The sequence below is a fragment of the Lithobates pipiens genome, unplaced genomic scaffold, assembly GCF_037356315.1.
Source record: "Lithobates pipiens isolate NorthernLeopardFrog02 unplaced genomic scaffold, aLitPip1_a1.2 Scaffold_22, whole genome shotgun sequence".
Classification (NCBI taxonomy): domain Eukaryota; kingdom Metazoa; phylum Chordata; class Amphibia; order Anura; family Ranidae; genus Lithobates; species Lithobates pipiens.
The window spans coordinates 322,123,645-322,147,785 of NW_027507784.1; the positions used below are offsets into that span (position 1 = coordinate 322,123,645).

The 24,141-nt window shown below is 43.7% G+C and overlaps 1 protein-coding gene across 1 annotated transcript in view; it reads right to left on the minus strand.

The window, feature by feature from the left end:
• Positions 1 to 24,141, minus strand: part of PEMT (phosphatidylethanolamine N-methyltransferase) — a 286,921-nt gene that overhangs the window by 216,512 nt on the left and 46,268 nt on the right. Inside the window, exon 3 of the mRNA XM_077449505.1 lies at positions 2,514 to 2,629. Coding sequence (XP_077305631.1) covers positions 2,514 to 2,629 — 116 coding nt within the window. The remainder of the gene's footprint in view (positions 1 to 2,513; positions 2,630 to 24,141) is intronic.

The window sequence follows — 24,141 nt, forward strand, 5'->3', positions numbered from 1 at the left end:
TATACCACATTTACCACTGACTAATGCAGAGTTGCAATGCAAGGAGATCAGCTAAAAGTAGTTGGATCGGTATGTGCGTTATAATTAATCAAAATTAGTCGATTAATTGATTTGAAAAAAAAACAAAAAAAACGATTAATCGAACACAAAAATTGTAATCAGTAACAGCCCTAGTATTCTCCCTTAAGGGGGTGTGGCAGGGGGCGTGTCCTATGTCTACATACATTTGCTAGTAGGTGTCCCTCAGTCCCACCTTTTTTTTTGTTCACCTCATTTATTATAAAGGAGGAGGTGAAGGCAAAGGGCAGCCATAGTGGCACTGTATTGGAATGTTTTGTAGAGAAAGCTAGCAAACCGCATAGGAGAGATTAGGGTTAGTTAGGAAACTATACTTTAATTCCGACTGCTAGCTCTTAGGGCCATCAACCCATTTGCTGCCTCTTTCTTTGTTCTTATTATTGGGGACTTTCTGGTCTTTCTTGTATTTTAAGCCCGATTTGAAGTTTTGTTTTTATAGTATGATGAAAGGGCCCTTTTTAAGTTTGGGGTGCTCAAAGCAGAATGTTCACTTGTTATTAAACATCTTTTCTTGGAGTTATTCACAGCACATTGCTGCATCATTTAAAAGAAAAAAAAAATAAGTGCAAGAACCTTGTTCACCCAAACCATGGCACATTATATCACTCATTTGCTCTGTACCTGCCTATCCCCATGGAACGATATGTAATCTGTCTATATGTGAATATTCTTCTTCAATACATTTGGTAAGAGCAGCATTCCCTGGATTTGTGCCTATCCCGATAAATAAAAAGTTAGGCAAACACCAGTTAAAGAGTAAACCTGAAAAAAATCCCTCCCCCCCCAAAAAAAAACTGCAAGACAAAGGCATAATGAGCTAGTATGCATTGCATACTAGCTCATTATGACATTTTTACCTTAGAACTAAGCTGTTGAAGCGGTCCCCGCACACCGCTGTCACAGTTCACATCTTTTCCGAGTTCCCTCTTGTGCATGTGTGTGGGAGCTGCCATTTACGGCACGGGCTCAGAAGGAATGGTACCCGTGGGCTGTTCCTTCAGAGCGCATGTGCCAGTGTCAGGGCTGGGCTCAGCCCTTCCTTCTCAGAGCAGGCCGCTCAGCTGTCGGTTAATTGCCAGCTTCAGTCTTTTCCACACTGACTCGCCTGATGATGATATCCTGTTCGTCAGTCCTGCTGGTTACTTAAGCAGTTCAGTTCCACTCTGTCTTCGTCTTGGTCAACACATCCAGAGACTCTCTCCTGTGTACCTGTTGAAGACTTGTTTGGCTGACGTCCCTTCTGGTTCCTGATCCTGCTTGCTGTTCCACTACGCTGATTTCCCGTTTCCTGATTTCCTGGCCTGTCCTAAAGTACTCTGATTCTGACGTCCTGGCTTGTCTGACTATCTGTTCTGGTTACCGAACTCTGGCTATGATTTGACTACGTTGCTCTGTTTACCTTTTACAATTATTATTAAACAAGTGTGATTTTAACTGCACTTCTGTCTTCTTCATTGTTTCTGACAGCCAGTGATGTCACTGGATGCATGTGCTGGAAATATCTCCTAAACGGTACAGGTTTAGAAGATGTTTCACTACTAATAGGTAAAAGAATGCAGATGAAGTTTACTTCCTCTTTAAGCTTATTATCCCCGATTTATCACTTGTGAGCATTATAACACAGAGAACTTCATCAAAATACACAGGACATACACCCTATCCTCTTCTTTTCTCTACCCCCCCCCCCCCCACACACACACACACATATGCCCACCCACATTTACTGGCTATTTCCAGGTGTCAAAATGACAGCAGGGAGTTGCTGTGTAAGTTCAGTAACTGTAATAGCTGCTGTTGTTCAAAAAGGATATCTGACACAATGTTTATAAACACTGCCTAGATGCAACATAGAGGAATATAAAGTAACATTGTTACTTTATCTTCTACGTATAACCTCTTACAGCTTATAACCTCTTACAGGTTATATGTACAAGATAAAGAAATTAATGAAGCATAAAAGCAAACCGTAGCGTTGCCACCGATCGCCTGTTACAGGGAGACATCAGCGTCAAAAGGACTGCCACGCTTGGCTGCTTCCTGGTGTTCCCAGCTGTCGGTGACCTGCAAACGTCACCTCTGGCTATCGTGGAGATTACACTCTGACACGTTTCACTTTCGACTTCAACTGACACCCTCCATTTCCGATTTGATGCCCTCAGTTAAAGTTAGAAGTGACGAAACGCATCAGGCCGTGATATCCACGATAGCCGTAAGTGACGTTTGCGGGTGTTACCGACAGCTGGAAACACCTGGAAGCAGCCAATCGCGATGGTCATTCAGATAGAGGGAAGTACTGACAAGTGCATTGAAGAACACACAATGCAATGTTAATTGCGCAACATGACACTTATACTCCAATCTCACTTGGTTTTATTGCCAGTTATAGAAGGGTAAATCTGGCCTTTTACACACACAAAAAGTATATTATTACTTACCAGTGACTTCTATAGAGTGCTAGGGATATAATGACGGCCCCCAGACTGTAGCAGCCGATATACGGTGACCCAAATAGCCTTGAGAGAGTGTGGGTCCTGTACTCCCATCTTGCCACCTGCCAAGACAGTGATGGATATTTAAATAGACAATAGTAACTAGTATACAATTTCAAAAGGTCATTGTCAAAAGAAAAAAAATAAAGAGAAGACTAAGCCATGAATCATAAAAAAATAATCGTCAGAAGTCTAAAATAACCATGTATGTTCATGCAGGGTCAAGCAAAAGGTTCAATTAATGGCCCCCTTTACCTGCTGACACTCACCTTCAGTTTCACCCCCAACCCCACCTTTCCCTTGCATCAGATACATCTGCTGGTACTTCTGAGAATCAGAAGCGTGCAACACTCCTTCCCATCCCAAGTGCTGACTTAAGTGGGCAATCACATAGGGTGGGCCAATTGCCCTAAGCCTTGTGTAAGCTCCAAGGTGGGGAGCAAACAGAAGGCAAACATAAGCAGCAGGGAAGGCAGGCAATAAAGTCAGACTGTGATTTTGCCCAAAATGGGCTTGGTCACTGTCTACCACCTACGTGGACTCTTGGTACCACTGGGACTACCACCTCCAGAAAAAAAAGGGAGAGTTGGCCACATTTAAAGTTGATTTCCACTTTTGCAGTTAAATTAGGACAACATGTGTTACATGTTCTCATTCACATAGTATAAACTATAATAAAAGTTGCAGCTTTAAGCTTTATTGTGAAAAATATCCACGGTTCATCTTTTCGTTTATGAGGGCACTGGGCAGCTGTGTTTGCCGTAATTAACCCTGTCTGTGCTGTGCAGACAAATCATTATATTGTAACTAGATTTAAACACTGTATGTCTTAACAAAGGGTTAAAGGTGTAGTGGTTGGGCTTCCTGTATTGTATGTAATGAGACCAAACTTGGGACAGGCTCACTCTAAGGCAGGCCATACACTGTGTAAATTTCTTAGCTGCAACCATGGGTAGTGTTGACGGGAATCGCCAATTGTCTCTCCCCCCTCCCCTCCCCCCAGCCTGCCCATTAACAGTTTGAATCTTGGCCATTTCCTGCTGAACCGGCCGAGATTCAAACCGTGTATGGCTGACCTAACATTGTTCAGGAAACCTTGTAGTCAGCTGCGATATCATCCCCTAATGCCCCGTACACACGCTCAGACTTTGACAACAAAACCGTGGATTTTTGTTTGAAGGATGTTGGCTCCAACTTGTCTTGCATAAACACGGTCACACAAATGTTGGCCAACAATTATGAATGTAGTGACATACAAGACGTACGTGATTTCTCCATTATGAATGCTTTAAAAGACCGAGCGCTTCTGGCTCGTACTTGATTTCGAGCATCTGTGGACTTTTGTCTGACGGACTTGTGTACACACGATTGGAAAGTCCGACAACAAACATTTGTTGGGTGGAAAATTTGAGAAGCTGCTAGCCAACATTTGTTGGCGGAAAGTCAACAACAAATGTTCGATGGAGCATACACACGGTCGGACTTTCTGCCAACAGGCTCACATCTAACATTTGTTGTTGGAAAATCCGATCGTGTGTACGCAGCATAAGAAGCATCATCCTAAAAACAGTAGGGTTTTCCCGAATTAGACTGCAAAAGTAGAAATAACACTTTAAGCTTACACAGTGATAAGATAAAGACTTTATTTGTGCCCCAAGGTTTCTAATGTGTCTAAGCAGCCAAGCAATAGCCCTGTCATTGGGGACAGGCTGGAGCGAGTTACATGGTCCCCCATATCCGGAAGTACGAAGTACTGGGTATTTTTCTTCACTCCTCAGTGCAGGAGAGCAATGGGAAGGTGAGACTGTGCAGCTGGAGAAGTGAACATATTGCTCCATGAGCTAAGCACAGGATCCCTTTAAGGTAAAAGTGCCACTTCATTTCAGGCCCAACTCCAGCCAAAACTTATTGGGGATATTTGCCAGACTTAAGGCAAAATGGAGGTACTAAACACAGGCCAACGAGAGTCTAGTAAAGCATTTTGTAGTGCACATATTAAAATGAATGCGAACATCTAGTTAAGGTCAACACTTCTTTTGTTTCCACCAAACATATAAACCAATAAATTAGGCCTGAAATTGAAAGGTGAAGATTTGCTATATTATGAGGAACAAAAAAAAAACTTCTCCGGGCCCCCTTCTTGGAGGGGGGGGGGGGGGGGCAGGAAGAGAACTATTTAATCACTTTCGGCAGATTAATCCGCAACAGCGCACTACACAGTTGAAGGCCAGCCTGGAGCTGGTCGGGAGCGCTGCTGTGGATTAATCTGCCAAAAGTGTTCAAATACAGGGGAGACCCAGAGAAGTTTTTGTTCTAAAACAGCTACACAGTGGGAGTCAGGAGATTAGCTGACTGGTGGATAGGATTTGGGAGTCCCCACTCCGCTCACCTTGTTTCTTCCAGCCCTAGTTACCCAGCTCTGTGGTGCCCAGGAGGAAGGAAGAGGACCAAATGTACCAGCAGTGCACAGCTGGTCCCGGGCTCCCAGCTCCAGAGGAACCACCTGCAGGACAAGCACTGCACCTGGAACCTACTGTAGGTAGAAGAAACTGCGCAGACCAGATACTGGGGGGGACTAACATTGATGGGCACTGATGAGGCTGCGCTGATGGGCATTGATCAGGCTGCATTAATGCACTGGTGTGGCTGCATTAATGGGCACTGGTGAGGCTATGCCCTGTCCTGTGCCCAATAGTGGAATGTTTTTTCTTATTTTTTTGCGCAATTGAGTATAGTTTATATACTGTTTTTGTGCGGGTTTGCAAAATTAAAGTGGGTTAGTCCGGATGAATTCCAGGGCCAGATTTTTGTCCCAGTCCAGCCCTACTTGTATGCATGTGCCTAGGCACTCCTGTCCCTTTAGCCTTATAGCTGTATATCTGGAGTGTGAGATCTAAAGGCTCACAATTGGTTTGGTCTCTGAAGAGTGATCTGTGTATAACAGGTGGTGAGGAGGCTCACCTCCTGACCACCTGCGTTAACCACTTAAAGCCCGACTAGCGCACCACAATCAGTGCAGTGAATGCGGTTGCAGGGCACATACAGAGAGACTTGATTTACTTGAATGGGTTGCACTGAGTAGGCACTGCTCCTGGCAAAAGCCATGGTTTGTATAATTTCTGCCGTGTCAAGTGTACATCCCCCAGTCGCTGCTTCTGCAACTGGGGGGGGGGGGAACAGTTGGAGGTCAATAAATACGTGGCTTATGTACGGGGCTTTACTGCCCCTCAACTGCTAGTGTGAATGAGTCTTAAGGCACTACTGCCTCTGATTGCTAGTCTCCCCCAGATTATCCCCTTATTACCATGTTGCTCACTGTTCTCCTTGCTGAAGAGCAAGCTGTACCTGAAGACCTGCATTGCAAGAATCTCCCCGTTTATGCTTCTCATGCACTGATCTGCTTGCTGGAGAGTCTAACATGATGATGCAAAGCCCTGCTTCTACCAAGATGGTCCCCACACACAGATACATTTTAGAACAAAGCATGGAAAGTCATTAATGGGGAAAAGGTTATCTGCAGGTAAACCACAGGCAATACTGGTGACTAATCCTTCGTTTTCAGCTTTTCTTTCTTTTCAGTGTCAACGCTACCATTTGCATCTTGTTTCCAACAACTACTGTTTATTACTTATTAACAGAAGGGTTTCCAAGCAGATGCCACACATCCATTCAGGAAGCCAATAGCCATCTCTGCCACCCGAAGTTCCAGTGCACAATCCTGCACAAAAGATCGCAAGGCAGCTAATCTCTCGATTATCGTAACAGAACAATGCTGGCTCATTGTATGGTCACAAGCAAGCAAACAGGTTACCAAGGACGGTTCTGGGCATTGGGCCGAGCGTGCTGTGACGTGAAGCCTGGCCTCCCAAACTTATCAGTCGTCATGATTTGGCTGCTAATCTCATACGCCAGAGAACACTTTATACTGCAGCTAAAGAGTGATAACCCGTAATAATGCCAGGGGAGACCTATAAACACAATTTACCACGGCTCTAATGAGATTTTTGCATGAGTGAGCTCATATCTGGGACAAGGTGTTGAATGGTATCTTGCAAAAATAGGCCAAGGAAGTTATGCTGTCGTTTTGTTTCTCTATCAAGGACAATGACAAAGTTTCACTTTGGAGGATAAGATGAAGAAAAGTCTAGTTAGGACATAATTCAATTGTTCGGGAACACAAGATTCTGGAATATCTTGATCTCGGAATTGTAGAACACACGATTTCAGTTACCAAAACATGACAGCCAGTGCCCATAGCAAATGGACTGTACTTTTTTCTAGTGTGCGATTGTACTGAAAGTGCTGTTTGTTTTTGAAGCGTTTTATAAGCAATATGGCTCCATAGATGCCAACTGTCCTGGGTTTGCAGAGACAGTCCCCCATCATTGTCCTCTGTCCCAATGACGCAGTGTCCTGGGGTCACAGCATTAGCCCTACTTCAGTTACTGAGTATGTGCAGTAAATAAAAATAAAAAAAGGTATTCGTTGGGTGGGGAAATCACAGATGTGAGTGGCCAATTCCCGCATTATTAGGGGTAGGGCCGACTAGAAAGTGGGCATGATCTGGGCTGAGGCACCCAGAAGTTGAGCATATCAAGTGTAGGCTGTGGGTAGAGGCAGTGGTGCATGTTTGTTTTGTACTGCCCTGGGCAAGACTAAAATCGGGCGAATCCCCCTCATCAAAATTTGTCCCACCCCAGCCAGGGTATACCGTTCTTGTCTAAGGGTCTAATGTGGAAGCTGTAGTCATTCACAGTTAACATCTGCAGCTTCCTTATCAGGCCTTGAGACAAGATTCGTCCAAGTGCCAATTATAGAATTACTGCCCGTGATCTGATGTGGATATCTCAAGTGTGGGACGATGATGGTTTGTGTGCGTGCTGGACCGACATGCGTGTTTGCCTTTGCATGTAAGCAGGGGAGGATGGGGGCACTTTAATTTTATTTATTTTTTCACTGTTGCTGCTTTAACTTTATCACTTTGCTATCACAAGGGATGCAAACATCCTTGTGAGAGCAATAGGCATGTGACAGGTACTCCTTATGGATAAATCTGGGGTCTACAAGACCCCAAATCCCTGCACTTAAAAGCATTCAAAACACCAAGATCATTGTTTTTGAACGCTTTATTTTTTATTTTTTAAATGGTGCCAGTGTTTCCCATAAACTGGTAGTGGTGTCATGTCATCACTTATGGTTTACAGTTCCGAAAAGTCGATCAAAGCCGATCAGCGGATGTGCTGGCTGGTCGCTCGGGTCTCCCTGTGAGACCGGAGAGATGCAGAAGGCTGCAGGAGGAGGGTCATCCCCCTTCCGCTGCTTGTAATAGCAATCAATCGACCAGTAAGCCATTACAATTGCTATTACAAGAGAGCCAACTGCCGACTCTAAACAACGATACTGGAGTGATGCCTGCAACCACCCAAAGGGTGAGAAGTGGTTAAAGAGCCATCTCTGCCCTTCAGCCTGGGGGCGCTGCCCCCCTAAAAAAAATAAAAATAAATGCAGCCCAAGGCAAATGCCCAGTTTGTTTTCCTTATGGTAGATACAGCCCTGGGCAGTGGTGACAGTATCCTGGGGACAGGGACAAAGATTTGGTAAGTATTTGGTTCACCAAAAACATAAGATATTGTTAGAATTACAACCAGCATACAAAACAATATAAGTACTACTGAGGAACATTCCTACATACTGCATAGGAATAAAATCATGAGAATTACACCCAACAGACTGGACTCATCAAAAGAAGTGCTACTGTTGAGTCTACATACATACCCAATAAGAATGTATACTGAGAATTATACTCAACATTCAGAACAAGAAAAGTGATACTATGCAAAGTCCATATGTAGAGCATAGAAACAGATACTGGGAAGAATTAGACCCAGCATACAAGACAAGAGAAGTGGTACTGTACAAAGTCTAAGAACAGATACTAAGAATTACACCCGGCATACAGGACAAGCGACGTAGTACCTTTTTAGCATCCATACATACAGAATAAAAATGGATACTAAGCGTTACAGTGTATGAAAGTAATGAAACGTTACTAGATTCCATTTACAAAAAGAGAAAACTATATCAAGTATACATAATATAAGAAGCAATACTACACAAACCTCATTAGTAAATACTGACAACCTCCTAGAAAAAAAAAACAACTTCTAAAAAATGCAAAAATATGCATTTCCTGCATTTTATACATAAAACCTACAAAACAAAAAAGGACACCTGCCAACTATGCCGGGAAAAGAGCTGGGTCGGGTCTCCAGAGAATTGGAAGAATTATGGTAAATGTGTACATGATACAGAAGAAACAAATGAATAAAAAAATAGCAACGTGCATTTTTAGTACTTTTATTTTTAACTTTTTAAATTAAATGATTTTTACCTTTATTATTTACATTTATGTTTTTTTTTTTTTTTTTATTACTTTTAATTTTTTTTTACCTTTTGTACTTGTATTACTTCTTTTTTAATTGTATGAATTACATTTACTTTTATTTTTCACTTTACTTTTTTTTTTCTTATTTTTACTTTTATTACTTTTTTTTTTTTTTTTTTTTTTACATACCTTATAAGGCAATTTTGCTCAACTAATTGTGAATTTTTCTGACAAATAAGAAAAAAAAAAAAAACGAACATAGAAAAGGAAATCCTCCCCAGAAATCCTTGTTTTTCATGTACAGTGGATATAAAAAGTCTACACACCCCTGTTAAAATAAATGTCAGGTTTCTATAATGTAAAAAATGAGACAAAGATAAATAATTTCAGAACTTTTTTCCACCTTTGATGTGACCTATAAACTGTACAACTCAGTTGAACAACAAGCGGAAGTCTTTGAGGTGGAGGGAAGTAAAATAAATAAATAAATAAATACAGTTGCATAAGTGTGCACACCCTTAAACTAATACTTTGTTGAAGCCCCTTTTGATTTTATTCCAGCACTCAGTCTTTTGGGTACAAGTCTATCAGCATGGCACATCTTAACTTGGCAATATTTGCCCACTCTTCTTTGTAAAAAACACTCCAAATCTGTCAGATTGTGAGGGCATCTCCTGTGCACAACCCTCTTCGGATCACTCCACAGATTTTCATTGGGATTCAGGTCTGGGCTCTGGCTGGGCCATTCCAAAACTGTAATCTTCTCCTGGTGAAGCCATTCCTTTGTTGACTTGGATGTATGCTTTGGGTCGTTGTCATGCTGAAAGATGGAGCTCCTCTTCATGTTCAGCTTTCTAACAGTAGCCTGAAGGTTTTGTGCCAATTTTGACTGGTATTTGGAACTGTTTATAACTCCCTCTACCTTGACGAAGGCCCCTGTTCCAGCTCAAGAGAAACATCTCCAAGGCATGATGCTGCCACCACCACCATGCTTCAAGGTGGGTATGGTGTTCTTTTGGCAATTTGCAGTGTTTTTGCGCCAAACATAACTTTTGGAATATGGCCAAAAAGTTAAATCTTGGTTTAATCAGACCAGAACACATTTTCCCACATGCTTTTGGGAGACTTCAGATGTGTTTTTTCAAAATTTAGCCAGGCTTGGATGTTTTTCTTTGTAAGAAAAGGCTTCCGTCTTGCCACTCTACCCCATAGCCCAGACATATGAAGAATACGGGAGATTTTTGCCATATGTACCACGCAGCCAGCTACTTGACAGATATTCCTGCAGCTCCTTTAATGTTGCTGTAGGCCTCTTGGCAGCCTCCCTGACCAGTTTGTCTTCTTGTCTTTTCATCAATTTTGGAGGAACATCCAAAATTGGTAATGCTGAAGTGTGTACTGACTATTTAACATTAGTTTGAATGTGATTGCTTCTATCCCCAGATATAAGAGTGTTTGCAAACTTATGCAATCACATTATTTTATTTTTTTATTTTTACCCCCCCCCCCCCCACCCAAAAAAAAAAAAAAAAGGATTTCGGTTTGTTTTTAAATTGAATTGTACAGTTTATAGGTCACATTAAAAGGTGGAAAAAAGTTCTGAAATTATTTATCTTTGTCTATTTATTTTTTTTACATCAAAGAAACCTGACATTTAAACAAGGGTGTGTAGACGTTTTATATCCATTTGAAATACCCAGTAAAGACTCATGCGTGTATTTCTTGCTGGAACGGAGAATTACCCTTACATGGTGAACGTGACATGAAGAGCAGCCAATTAAAGCCAAGTGCTGGGCTCCTTTTTCTCAGGCTGCTGAGAGTTTAGCGTTTCCAGGAATTCCAGTCTCTGTGTTATATGAAGAAAGAGATGAAATGGAGCAGAAATAAATCATGATAGACAAAGTGAAATATCTATCTTGTAAAACCATCTTAAAACATAAATCTTCCGTTTTGAGTTACACTCCAGCCAGTCACAAACATTTCGCAATTAATCTAATGCCGTGTACACACGGCCGGACTTTGGAAGCAAAGGTCCAACGGAACAAATCCGTTTGACAATTCAATCATGTGTGGGTTTCATCGGACCTTTGCTGGCAAAAAATGAGACGGACTTTAGATTTAGAACAGGTTTCAAATCTTTCCGACGAACTCGAGTCCGGTCGAAAAATTAGTTCGTCTGTATGCTAGTCCGATGGATGAAAACCGACGCTAGGGCAGCTATTGGCTACTGGCTATGGGCTTCCTTATTCTGGTCCGGTTGTACTTCATCAAGGTCGAATCCATTGGACTTTGGTGTGAATGTGTGTAGACAAGTCAGTTTCGGCGGAACTCTGTCGGAACTCCGTTGAAAAGTCCTTCGGAGTTCAGTCCGGCCGTGTGCACACGGCATTAGTGAACATAAACTGGCTGCTGGATGGGTCCAATTTCCTTACTGACATCCATCTGCTGGACCTGGCAGCTTGATAATGAAACCCCATATAGTCATCAATAACCTCAACCTCTGAGCAGCCCCCGAATTTGTTCTTCCAAAAACTGGTGTGGTCAGGGCCGCCGATGGGGGCTAGAGATAGTCCTTTTGTATCAGGCCCAAGCCCCATCAGTTTAGCAGGGGGCATAAATTCGACTAATTAAATATCTATGCATAGCCATGGCTCCCACCGGTTAATGAAAAGCTCCCCAGGCCTCATCAGTTCAGCAGTAGGGGCAGTGGGTGCACGCTCTACTCAGAAGCATTGATCATGCTCCTAAAAAAGGCTGCCGCATCGCCACTTCACTTACTGACAGTACTTGTCCTGGCCAGCCGAGACACGTTTTACCTTGTTCCAATGCTTGGCTCTACACTGCCCTGCAGTGATCGGACGCAGGAAGCAGGATTTATGATTTCTGCAATCATAAGCAGGGGTGGCGGGGATTGTGCCTCTACAGACATTCCTGGCCAGGACAAGTACTGTCAATGAGTAAAGCAGCGATGTGGAGGTCTTTTTTGGGGGCATCAGATCATCCCAGGCGTGGGGGTGGGGGGTGGCTGTGTCAGCTTCATTCTAGGACACTGTATTGTCCTGGAATGAAGGTGCCCAAGACAGACCTGCAAAATGCAGGACTGTCCCGGACAATCGGTCACCCTAGACTGCACACAAGTGCACAAAGCAAGGTCCATAAAGACACAGATGAACAAGTTTGGGATGAAGGAACTTAAATGGCCTGCACAGAGCCTGACCTCAACCTGAGAGCACACCTGCCTGATCTCACAAATGTGCTTCTGGAAGAATGGCCAAACAGACACACTCCTAAACCTTGTGGACAGTCTTCCTGGAAGAGCTGAAGGTGTTATTGTTGCAAAGGGTGGGCCAACTCAATATTGAATCTTACGGACTAAGACTGGGATGCCATTAGCGTTCATGTGTGTGTGTGTGTGTAAAGGCAGGTGTCCCAATACTTTTGGCAGTATGGTGTATCAGGGTGTGTGGAAGATGGGGGTGGTTGTTCTTTCAAGAGAACCTGTCACTTTAACCTGGGTGGGTTCTCTTTACCAGACATTATGGTGAGTCATGAGGCTTGTTCCCAGCAAAAGAAAAAAATGTCTGTAGAGCAGCTTCTTGTACTGTATGGAGGGGAAAGGTACACTAAAAATGTCACGGTCATCAGGTGTCCATTCAGATTCTGTAAATAGAGTGTTCTGATCTCTACGTCTCGTAGTGTTCTGCAGATTATTACACAATCACTAATATCACATCACTTGTATCGCAGGCCGCCTTGTGTCCCTGGGAATTTGAGGCAAGACCAGCTGTGACAGATTGCAGGACGTATCACAGACAGGTCAGGGGCGAGGGCTTGCGTACAGGGGCCCCCTAGCACGTGCATTACACAGCGTTACTGGACGACGTGTCTGTAGATTAACGCCGTCCCTGTCAATCAAACAATGATTTCCCCATCAAAAGGAGACAGACAGCGATAAAGAACATGTTGTGTTGCTCAATGTAAAAGCAGTGAGTGTATGTAAAATAAACACACACCATAACCTGAGAATACTAAGAAAGTAATATGGCAAAATATTTTAATTGTTAGTACTGTGGCATGGTCACTATTCTTATAGCATGCAATAACGAAAACGCAGCCACTGTGCCCATCAAATGTCGCGGCCTCACTGTCCCATCAAATGCCACAGTCTCACTGTCCCATCAATTGCCGCAGCCTTTACTGTCCCATCAATTGCCGCAGCCTTTACTGTCCCATCAATTGCCACAGCCTTTACTGTCCCATCAATTGCCACAGCCTCACTGTCCCATCAATTGCCACAGCCTCACTGTCCCATCAATTGCCACACCCTCACTGTCCCATCAAACCCCCCTCCCCACCCCCGTTCTCCGCGGGGGGTCCGGACCAGCACTTACCTTGCTGTGGTGTCCTCTCCTCCTACTGTGTCTCCTTCAGTGGGCACTGGCAGTGGAGGAGTTCGCTCCTCATACTTCCTCCGCTCGGGCACAATGGGAGATAGAAAACCGTTAGTGATATCTAACTCAGATGTCAATCAAACCACCTGGCCGTAGTAATACATACTACGGGCGCAAGCTGTTCGGCGCGATGGAATGAGCCGCAAGGTGGGACAAAAGCCCGCAGATGAAACACCTCGTCTGCAATCTCGTGAATGCATAGATGTGGCTCTTCCCATAGTGCACTGTGTCCGGCGCCCAAACAAAGTGCACTTAAAGAGGAAGTAAACCCTGATGATTTTACTTCCTCTTTGATTCCCTGCAAAGGTAAAGCATAATGGACTACTATGCATCGCATAGTAGTCCATTATGTGTCACTTACCTGACACAGGAGCCAGCGATGTCACCGCTGTCCCCTGTAGTCCGGAGCATCCATCTTCTCGGTGGGTCTCGCTGCTCCGCCGCTGTCATTCGGCGAAGCCGCGGTGACGTCACTCCTGCTCACGGGAGCCGCCACTCGCGGCATATTGCCGTTGACAGCGGTGCGCTCAGTGCGCCTGCGTGCCACTGTCTACGGCGCATGCCCAGTTTGAGAGGAAGTCAAGGAGGAACACGGTTCCTCTGCATTTTCCTAGATCACTAAGGAAACTATCCAATTGGATGCTGTTGCCCCATGTGACTCCAGTAGCCATCTTGAGTCAGGCAGAGCCTATTTAAGGCCCTGGCTCGAAGGCATTTGTGTGTGCCTAGTGTAAGGAGAGGTACTCCATCTGTAATGGACAGCACTAGGGGCAGGGAAAGGTTCCAGATGAGGAGAAAAAGCGTAGGGTCCGCAACTTCTCTGAACTTCTTCCCGCTTCGGTACTAAACGACCAGACCCCTCTTAACAGGCGCTGTCAGTTCGGTTGAAACCTACTCTCTACTTGCTGTTGGAATTTGTGAATGTTCCCGGTTGGGCTGTCTTCCCGCCGGGTTTATAGTGAATTGTTTTTGCATTACTTTAATAAAAATTCTTTACATTGTACCTGGACTGTGTGTATCTTTGCCGCTGTATCATGCTGCACCCACTTACACATTTTAACCACTTGACCACTGGGCACTTAAACACCCTTAATAACCAGACCAATTTTCAGCTTTCGGTGCTCTCGCATTTTGAATGACAATTACTCAGTCATGCAACACTGGACCTATATGAAATTTTTGTCCTTTTTTTCACACAAATAGAGCTTTCTTTTGGTGGTATTCAATCACCGCTGGGTTTTTTATTTTTTGTGCTATAAAAGAAAAAATACCGAAAATTCTGTAAAAAAACGAATTTTTCTTTGTTTCTGTTATAAAATTTAGCAGATTAGTAATTTTTTCTTCATAAATTTTGGCCAAAATTTATACTACTACATATCTTTGGTAAAAATAAGTACAAATTGGTGGATATTATTTGGTCTTTGTGAAAGTTATAGAGTCCACAAGCTATGGTGCCAATATCTGAAAATTTATCACACCTGAAGGACTGATGGCCTATTTCAATTCTTGAGACCCTAACATGCCAGAAAAGTACAAATACCCCCCAAATGACCCCTTTTTGGAAAGAAGACATTCCAAGGTATTTAGTAAGAGGCATGATGAGTTTTTTGAAGTTGTCATTTTTTCCCACAATTCTTTGCAAAATCAAGATTCTTTTTACTTTTTTTTTTTTTTCACAAAATTGTCATATTATCAGGTTATTTCTCACACACAGCATATGCATACCACAAATTACACCCCAAAACACATTCTGCTATTACTCCCGAGTATGGTGATACCACATGTGTGAGACTTTTACACAGCGTGGCCACATACAGAGGCCCAACATGCATGGAGCGCCATCAGGTGTTCTGGAGCACCCAGGACAATTCTGACATTTCTCTCCTACATGTAAAAATCATCATTTATTTGCTAGAAAATTACATAGAACTCCAAAACATTATATATGTTTTTTTAGCAAACACTCTGGAGAATACAATGGTGGTCTTTGCAACTTTTTATCTCGCACGGTATTTGCGCAGTAATTTTTCGAATGCTTTTTTTTGGAAAAAAAACTGTTTTGTGCTTAAAAAAAAAAAACACAGTAAAGTTAGCCCAATTTTTGCATAATGTGAAAGATGAAGTTACGCTGAGTAAATAGATACCTAATATGTCACTCTTCAAAATTGCACACGCTCGTGGAATGGCGGCAAACGTCGCTACTTAAAAATCCCCATAGGCGACGATTTACATTTTTTTTACTGGTTATATGTTTTGAGTTACAGAGGAGGTCTAGGGCTAGAATTATTTCTCTCGCTCTAACGTTCGCAGCGATACCTCACATGTGTGGTTTGAACACCGTTTTCATATGTGGGCGGGACTTACGCATGCGTTCGCTTCTGCATGCGAGCACATGGGGACAGGGGCGCTTTAAAAAAAACATTTTTTTTTATTGTTCATTTTACTTTATTTATTTTAGTTTGACATTTTTTTCCCCAAAAATAATTTTTTTGATCACTTTTATTCCTATTACAAGGAATGTAAACATCCCTTGTAATAGGAATATGGCATGACAGGTCCTCTTTACAGTGAGATGTGGGGTCAATAAGACCCACATCTCACCTCTAAGCTGGGAAGCCTGAAAAAAAAAAAAAGATTCTGGCTTTGATCGTATTAGCGATTCGGTAGAAGCACCGGAGGGCGGAGGGCGGCTGGAGATGTCTATGGCTGGGTATTGCAGGGTATCACCGACTATGGCTGGGTATCTCAGAGCATGGTGTTGCAGAGTACTGCGTTGCAGAGCATTGCAGGGTATTGGCGGGTGTTGCAGAGCATTGCAGAGTGTTGCAGGGTATCGGCGGGGGTTGCAGAGCATTGCAGAGTGTTGCAGGGTATCGGCGGGGGTTGCAGAGCATTGCAGAGTGTTGCAGGGTATCGGCGGGGGTTGCAGAGCATTGCAGAGTGTTGCAGGGTATCGGCGGGGGTTGCAGAGCATTGCAGAGTGTTGCAGGGTATTGGCGGGTGTTGCAGAGTGTTGCAGGGTATTGCAGAGCGTTGCGGAGTGTTGCAGGGCATTGCGGAGTGTTGCAGGGCATTGCAGAGTGTTGCAGGGCATTGCAGAGTGTTGCAGGGCATTGCAGAGTGTTGCAGGGCATTGCAGAGTGTTGCAGGGCATTGCAGAGTGTTGCAGGGCATTGCAGAGTGTTGCAGGGCATTGCAGAGTGTTGCAGGGCATTGCAGAGTGTTGCAGGGCATTGCGGAGTGTTGCAGGGCATTGCGGAGTGTTGCAGGGCATTGCGGAGTGTTGCAGGGCATTGCGGAGTGTTGCAGGGCATTGCGGAGTGTTGCAGGGCAATGCAGAGTGTTGCAGGGCAATGCAGAGTGTTGCAGGGCATTGCAGAGTGTTGCAGGGCATTGCAGAGTGTTGCAGGGCAATGCAGAGTGTTGCAGGGCAATGCAGAGTGTTGCAGGGCAATGCAGAGTGTTGCAGGGCAATGCAGAGTGTTGCAGGGCATTGCAGAGTTTTTGCAGGGAATTGCAGAGTATTTGCAGGGAATTGCAGAGTAATGCAGAGTATTTGCAGGGAATTGCAGAGTAATGCAGAGTATTTGCAGGGAATTGCAGAGTAATGCAGAGTATTTGCAGGGAATTGCAGAGTAATGCAGAGTATTTGCAGGGAATTGCAGAGTAATGCAGAGTATTTGCAGGGAATTGAGGGGTTAATTTTCAGTGAGCAGCGATGTGGGCACTGCAGATGCAGCCCACATCGCTGCTGACACCGATCTCTTCCCCCTCCGCTGTACCGATCGGTACAGAGAGGGGAGGGAGGAACCGGCGTCATAACATGACGCCGGCTTGTTTACAAGTGATCACTCCGTCATTTGACGGAGCGATCACGTGGTAAACGGCCGCGATGAGCGGCCGTTTACCGTGATTCGTGATGCGCCGGGTCCACTGGACCCAGCGGTCACGGATGCTCTCGTGTGCGCGCCCCAGGGGGCGCGCGAGAGCAGAATTCTGGGAGGCCGTTAATTAACGGCCTCTCAGAGTTAAACAACCGCCCTGAAGCCGTTAATCGGCAATGGGCGGTTGTTAAGTGGTTAAATGGCTGAAAAACAAAAAATTAATTAATTAACAGCTTGCCAACCGCCTCACAACAATATACGTCGGCAGAAGGGCTCCTACAGGCAGAATCACGTACCTGTACGTTGCCCTTTAAGAGGCGGCCAGGAGGCGCACGCCCGCGTCGTGGGTCCTGCAGACTCGATGGCCGTGGGGATACCCGCGATCGCCTCGCAGGGAGGAAGAACGGGGAGATGCTAATGTAAACAAGCATCTCCCCGTTCTGCCTAGTGACAGTGTCACTGATCTCTGCTCCCTGTAATCAGAGCAGAGATCAGTGATGTTTCACACATAGCCCCTCCCCCCGCAGTTAGAAACACTCCTCAGGACACACTTAACCCACACACTGCAAGTGTCATTTACACAGGAATCAGTGCATTTGTATAGCACTGATTGCTGTATAAATGACAATGGTTCCAAAAATGTGTCAAAAATGTCCGATGTGTCCACCATAATGTCGCAGTCACAATAAAAATCAATGATAGCTGCCATTTAAAAAAATAAATTATAATTATATTATATTAATATATATTAATATATATATATATATATATATATATATATATATATATATATATATATATATATATATATATATATATATATATAGTATTAATAAAAATGCCCTAAAACTATCCCCTATTTTGTAAATGCTATAACTTTTGCGCAAACCAATCAATTATTGTGATTTTTTTTTTACCAACAAATATGTAGAAGAATACGTATTGGCCTAAACTGAGGAAAAAAATTGTTTTTTTATATAAATTTTGGGGGGATATTATAGCAAAATGTAAAAAATATTGCATTTTTTTCAAAGTCGTCGCTCTTTTTGTTTATAGCGCAAAAAATAAAAACCGCAGGGGTGATCAAATACCACCAAGAGAAAGCTCTATTTGTGGGAAAAAAAAATGTTGTTTGGGAGTCACGTCGCACGACCACGCAATTGTCAGTTAAAGCGACCCAGTGCCGAATCACAAAAAGTGCTCTGGTCAGGAAGGGGGTAAATGCTTCCGGGGCTGAAGTGGTTAATACATTTACTTGGAGATTATAGGACTCTTGGAAGCTTGATATGTTATGTTTATTTATTTTTTTTAAAAACCTTCAGTAAAGCAAAGCAAAGAAATCCCCCCCCCCCCCAAAAAAAAAGCCCATCAGAGTCCCCCTTTTTATCAGGATCCTATCAGAGTCTCAAGCAAAGTCTACATTATATCTGAGTCAAATGAGCGTCCCCATCACAATTCCCTCTTACATCAGGGGGCTGGATAATTTTTTTCCAGCAGTCTGCAAACGCAACTGGCACAGACACCATTTATATACTATATTTCTTTTTTTCCCCCTGATGGGCGAGTGAGCGAAACAGATCATGGGGGGGGGGGGGGGGGGGGATTTGGTGGCTGGAGGGTAGCAGTGATCGATCAAATGATGGGGGGGGCTGGGGGGGTTTGGTGGTGGTCGGATGGCTGGCTGGGGGGGGGCATGGGCTTATGGCTGGGTGCCATACGGGTCGGGCCCCCCCCCCCCCAGAGATTGAAGCACAAGCCGCCACTGCAGTAGATATAAATAGCCCTTTCAAAACAGAGAAACCCAGAAAAATGCTGTGGCCTTATCTTTATGCAGCAGCCCGTCTGATGAACGGAACATACTGTAAGTCTGAAATTAAATTGCACAGGCGGACAATTATTAAGCAGTATCTATGCTAAAAATCACTAATGAGTTGATTTAAATCTGTTCTCTCTGCAGGCCGCCCATATAAATCATGGGGGTGCATGATGAGATAATGGCATTCTACGCACATCATTTGCACACTGATTAGAGGGTGTTAATTGGCCACCAAGATGAGATTTGACCTCCTGTTGCTGGCTTGTAATTGAGCAAGGTTGTCTATCCCTCTCCAGTGATCAGTGCAAACATCCAGCGGTCTGCAAACGCAACTGGCACAGACACTCGCCAAAACACACCAGAGGGTAGCAGTAGATATTGGGACAATATATACAGGTGGATCTCAAAAAATGTCAAGAACAAAAAGTTAATTTAGTTCAGTAATTATTATTATAATATTATTATTATTATTATGCAGGTTTTATATAGCACCAACAGTTTGGCAAGCGCTTTACAACACGAGGGCAGACATTACAGTTACATTACAATTTGGTACAAGAGGAAACAGAGGACCGTGCTTGTTAGAGCTTACAACCTAAAAAGGAAGGGTCGATTGATACAAAAAGGCCATAGCTGGGGGGGGGTCAGCTGATGGAGGAAGTAAAACAGTGTTAGTTAGAAGCAGCATAGGCTTCTTTGAAGAGAAGGGTTTTCAGGGATGGATGGATAGAGATAAAGATGTATAGATTAGGGGACATTTGGACAGATTGGGGTAGGGAGTTCCAAAGGATGGGAGAAGCTCTGAAGAAATCATGGGGAGGTGACAAGGGAGCTAGAGAGCAGGAGATCTTGGGATGACCGAAGAGAGCGGCTTGGTTGGTATTTTGGGACTAGTTTAGTGATGTAGCTGGGGGCAGAGTTATGGATGGCTTTGTAAATTATTGTTAGTACTTTGAATTTTATTCGTTGAGTGAGTGGAAGCCAGTGGAGGGATTGGCAAAGAGGAATGGAGGACACTGAATGGCTGGCAAGGTGGATGAGTCTTGCAGCGGCATTCATTATGGACTGAAGGGGGGGGGATTAGCCTATGTAAAGGTAATCCAATGAGGAGGGAGCTGCAGTTGTCAAGGCAAGAGATGACCAGGGAGTGAATTAGAAGATTGGTGGTGTCAGTTAAAAAGGGGCGTATTCTGGAAATGTTGCAGAGGCTATGGTGGTATGATTTGGACAGGGATTGTATGTAGGCCTGAAAGGACAGTTCAGAGTCTAAACGTTACCCCTAGCACCCTGGCATGTGGGGATGAAATCCAGACTGAAGGGGGATCAAGAAGGTTATTCTCAATGAGGTGGTCGCTCAGTCGGTTGTAGACTAAACGTTCAAGGAGTTTGGAGGAAAAAGGTTGTAAAGAGATGGGTCTTAGGTTGTTAAGACTGGTGGGATCCGAGGCCTCTTTTGGTGACTAGTGCATGCAGATGGTGACCGTAGCATTTGAGAAGGAACATGGTCCAGGGCACAGGAGGTTAGGTGGGCATTAGAAAAAAAGTTTAGGGACTTCCTCTATAGTAGCTGGGTTAAAAGAGGGAAGTATTGATTTTGCAGGAGGACAAGTAGTGTAAAGCGAGGGAGATGTCTGTAGAGCGGAGATCTTGAGATGAATTGTCTCAATCTTATTTTTGAAGTGATTAGCAATCTCCTGGGCAGCGAGTTAGTGGGTGGGGGTAATGGAGGACGAAGTAGAGTGGTAAAAGGTAGAAAATAGTTGACGGGGACTGCGTGAGAGGGTGTTAATGAGAAGGATAAAGTAGATCTGTTTGGCAGTGTGCAGGCAGGAATGGCATTTTTGGAGGGCAGATTTATATTGGCTGAAATCTTGTTGTGACTTAGTTTTATGCCACAGATGCCAAGAGCACAGCTACGTTTTTTGAGGCTTTTGGTATTGGCTGTCTGCCAGGGTTGTAGCAGTCGGGGCCTGATTCTGTGCGTAGTGAGGGGGGGCGAAGGTATCCAGGGTGGATGACAGTGAACTTTTGTAGGCAGAAGTGGCCAAGTTGGGGCAGGACAAGGATGAGATTTTGTCGTAGAGACAATCTGTAGCAGAGAAAAGAAGAGAAGGGTTAAGATGGCAAAGGTTTCTACGGGTAATAGATTGGTAGTTGGAAGGCAAGGAGGCGGCAGACTAGGAGAGAGTGAAACTAATAAGGTGGTGATCAGAGAGAAGAAAAGGAATATTGGAGAGGGTGTGTGGAGTGCATAGGTATGAGAATATGAAGTCAAGGCAGTTCCCAAAAGTGAGTAGAAGTGCTTGTCCATTGTTTTAGGTCAAAAGAGGAGGTTAGGCTCAGCAGCTTAGAAGTAGCGGGAGTGTTAAGATTAACAGGAATGTTGAAGTCACCAAGAATGATTGTTGGAATTTCAGAGGAGAGAAAGTAGGGTAGCCAGGCAGAGAAGTCATCAAGGAAGTTTGACATCAGTCCAGGAGGCTGATAGATCACAGTAATTCTCAATGAAACTGGAGAAAATAGACGAATACAGTGAGCTTCAATTCAAAAAGTGAAACGCTTATACTGTATACTGTAGATTCATTACACACAGAGTGATATATTTCAAGCATTTCTTTCTTTTAATTTTGAGACTTATAGCTTACAGCTAGTGAAAACCCAGAATTCGGTATCTCAGAAAATTTGAATATTGTGAAAAAGTTCAATATTGTAGACTCATGGAGTCACACTGTAATCAGCTAATTAACTCAAAACACCTGTAAAAGTTTCCTGAGCCTTTAAATGGTCTCTCAGTCTGGTTCAGTAGGTTACACAATCATGGAGAAGACTGCTGACTTGACAGTTGTCCAGAAGACGGTCAGTGACACCCTCCACAAGGAGGATAAGACACAAAAGGCAATTTCTAAAGAAGCTTGCAGTTCACAGAATGTTGTATTCAAGCACAATAATGGAAGGTTTAGTGGAAGGAAAAAGTGAGAGATAGAAAAAGGTGCACAAGCAACAGGGATAACTGCAGCCTTGAGAGGATTGCGAAGCAAAGACCATTCAAAAATTTGGAGGAGATTCACAAGGAGTGGACTACCACTAGTGTCAGTGCTTCAAGAGCTACCCCACACAGACATATACTGGACATGGGCTACAACTGTAGTTCCTTGTGTAAAGCCACTCCTGAACCACAGACAACGTCAGAAGCATCTTACCGGAGCGCAGGAGAAAGGACTGGACCGCTGCGTTGCTCAGTGGTCCAAAGTCTTCTTTTCAGATGAAAGTCAATTTTGTATTTAATTTGGAAATCAAGGTCACAGAGTTTGGAGGAAGCGTGGAGAGGCACAGCATTCAAGTTGTATGAGGCCCAGTGTGTAGTTTCCACAGACAGTGATGATTTGGGGAGCCATGTCATCTGCAGGTGTGGGTCCACTGTGTTTTATCAAGTCCAAAGTCAGTGAAGCCCTCTACCAGGAAATTCTAGAGCACTTCATGCTTCCTTCTGCTGACAAGCTTTATGAAGATGTGGATTTCATTTTCCAGCAGGACTTGACAAATGCCCTTACTTCCAAAAGTACAAATACCTGGTTTAATGAACAGGGTATCACAGTGCTTGATTGGCCAGAAAACAAATCTGACCTAAACCCCATAGAGAATCTGTGGGGTATTGTCAGGAGGAAGATGAGAGACACCTGTCCCAAAAATTCAGATGAGCTGAAGGTTATCAAAGCAACCTGAGCTTCCATAACACCCCAGCAGTGCCACAGGCGGATCCATGCCACACCACATTGATGTAGTAATTCATGCAAAAAGGAGCCCTGGCCAAGTAATGACTGCAGTCAATGGGAAGAATGCCCCTTACATTGGTGGCCAGTGGGAAGAATGCCTCTTAAACTGGTGGTCAGTGGGAAGAAGGGCTCTTACATTGGTGGTCAGTGGGAAAAATGTCCCTTACATTGATGTTCAGTGGGTATAAAATGCTTCTTACAGTACATAGTGGTTAGTAGGAACAATGCTTCTTACATTGGAGATCAGTGGGAGTAATGTCACCATTACAGTGGTCCACAGAATGACACAGCTAAAAAGATCATCTGTGTCATGCAATTGGCTCTGCAAAGTGGCATTAACTCTGGAAATTTGCCAGTACCATCAAATGGGAGGTCAATCAGCCACAATCCAAGGAGCCCCTAGCAAATTCTGGAGAAACCTGGCTGCATGAGGGGGATATTCTACACATTTGAATATCAACTCCAATATGCCAGCTAAATATGGAAACCGTGTAAAATGTTACAGCAAATAAGGATGAATGCTAAAAATAGTCATTATTATTACAATGATTAAATGCACACTGACTAAAAACTTACGGTAACCATACTCACAAATTAAGGATTTGCTATCTAAGGAACTTCTATAACTATAAATTGTACCTAAGTAGTACCCTGAAAAATCTACCTTTTGTATTGATTTCCTTCTAAAAATGTCCTTGAACTTCTTCCTAGGCACCTGGAGCCTCATAGCTATATATCTACAGTGTGAGATCATCAAAGGCACTGCTGCCTGACAGTCTCACAAGATTTGGATTAAGATTTGGTGAGGTCACTACTGTGTTGCTCATGGTTCTCCTTGCTGTAGAGAAAGCTGTACCTGAGGACCTGCAGTGCAAGAAGCTCCCTGCCTATGCGTCATACATTCTGAGGATCTGTGCTTTCTGCACCTCTCCTGCTGCTTCTTTAATATTTCCCCACCAGTCATAAAGGGGGCAGCTCTCACATGTGAAAGCACTGTCTCTGCCAATATGGCTGCCTCCAAAAAGAGACAGTGCAGAGAAAGGCATGAAAAGGAAACTCAGTAATAAAAGAAAATATCACTAGCAGAGAACCTATAGGAAATACTGGTGAGTAGTCCTTTGCTCTCCGTTTGCCTTTTTATGTGCATGACTTATACAGTACAGGTCCTCTTCAAATATCTGTCCTATTAGAAGTCTGTAGAAAAAAAAATGTAACCCTTGGAAACAATACCGCTTGCTATACATGTACAGCAATATAATTGTTCA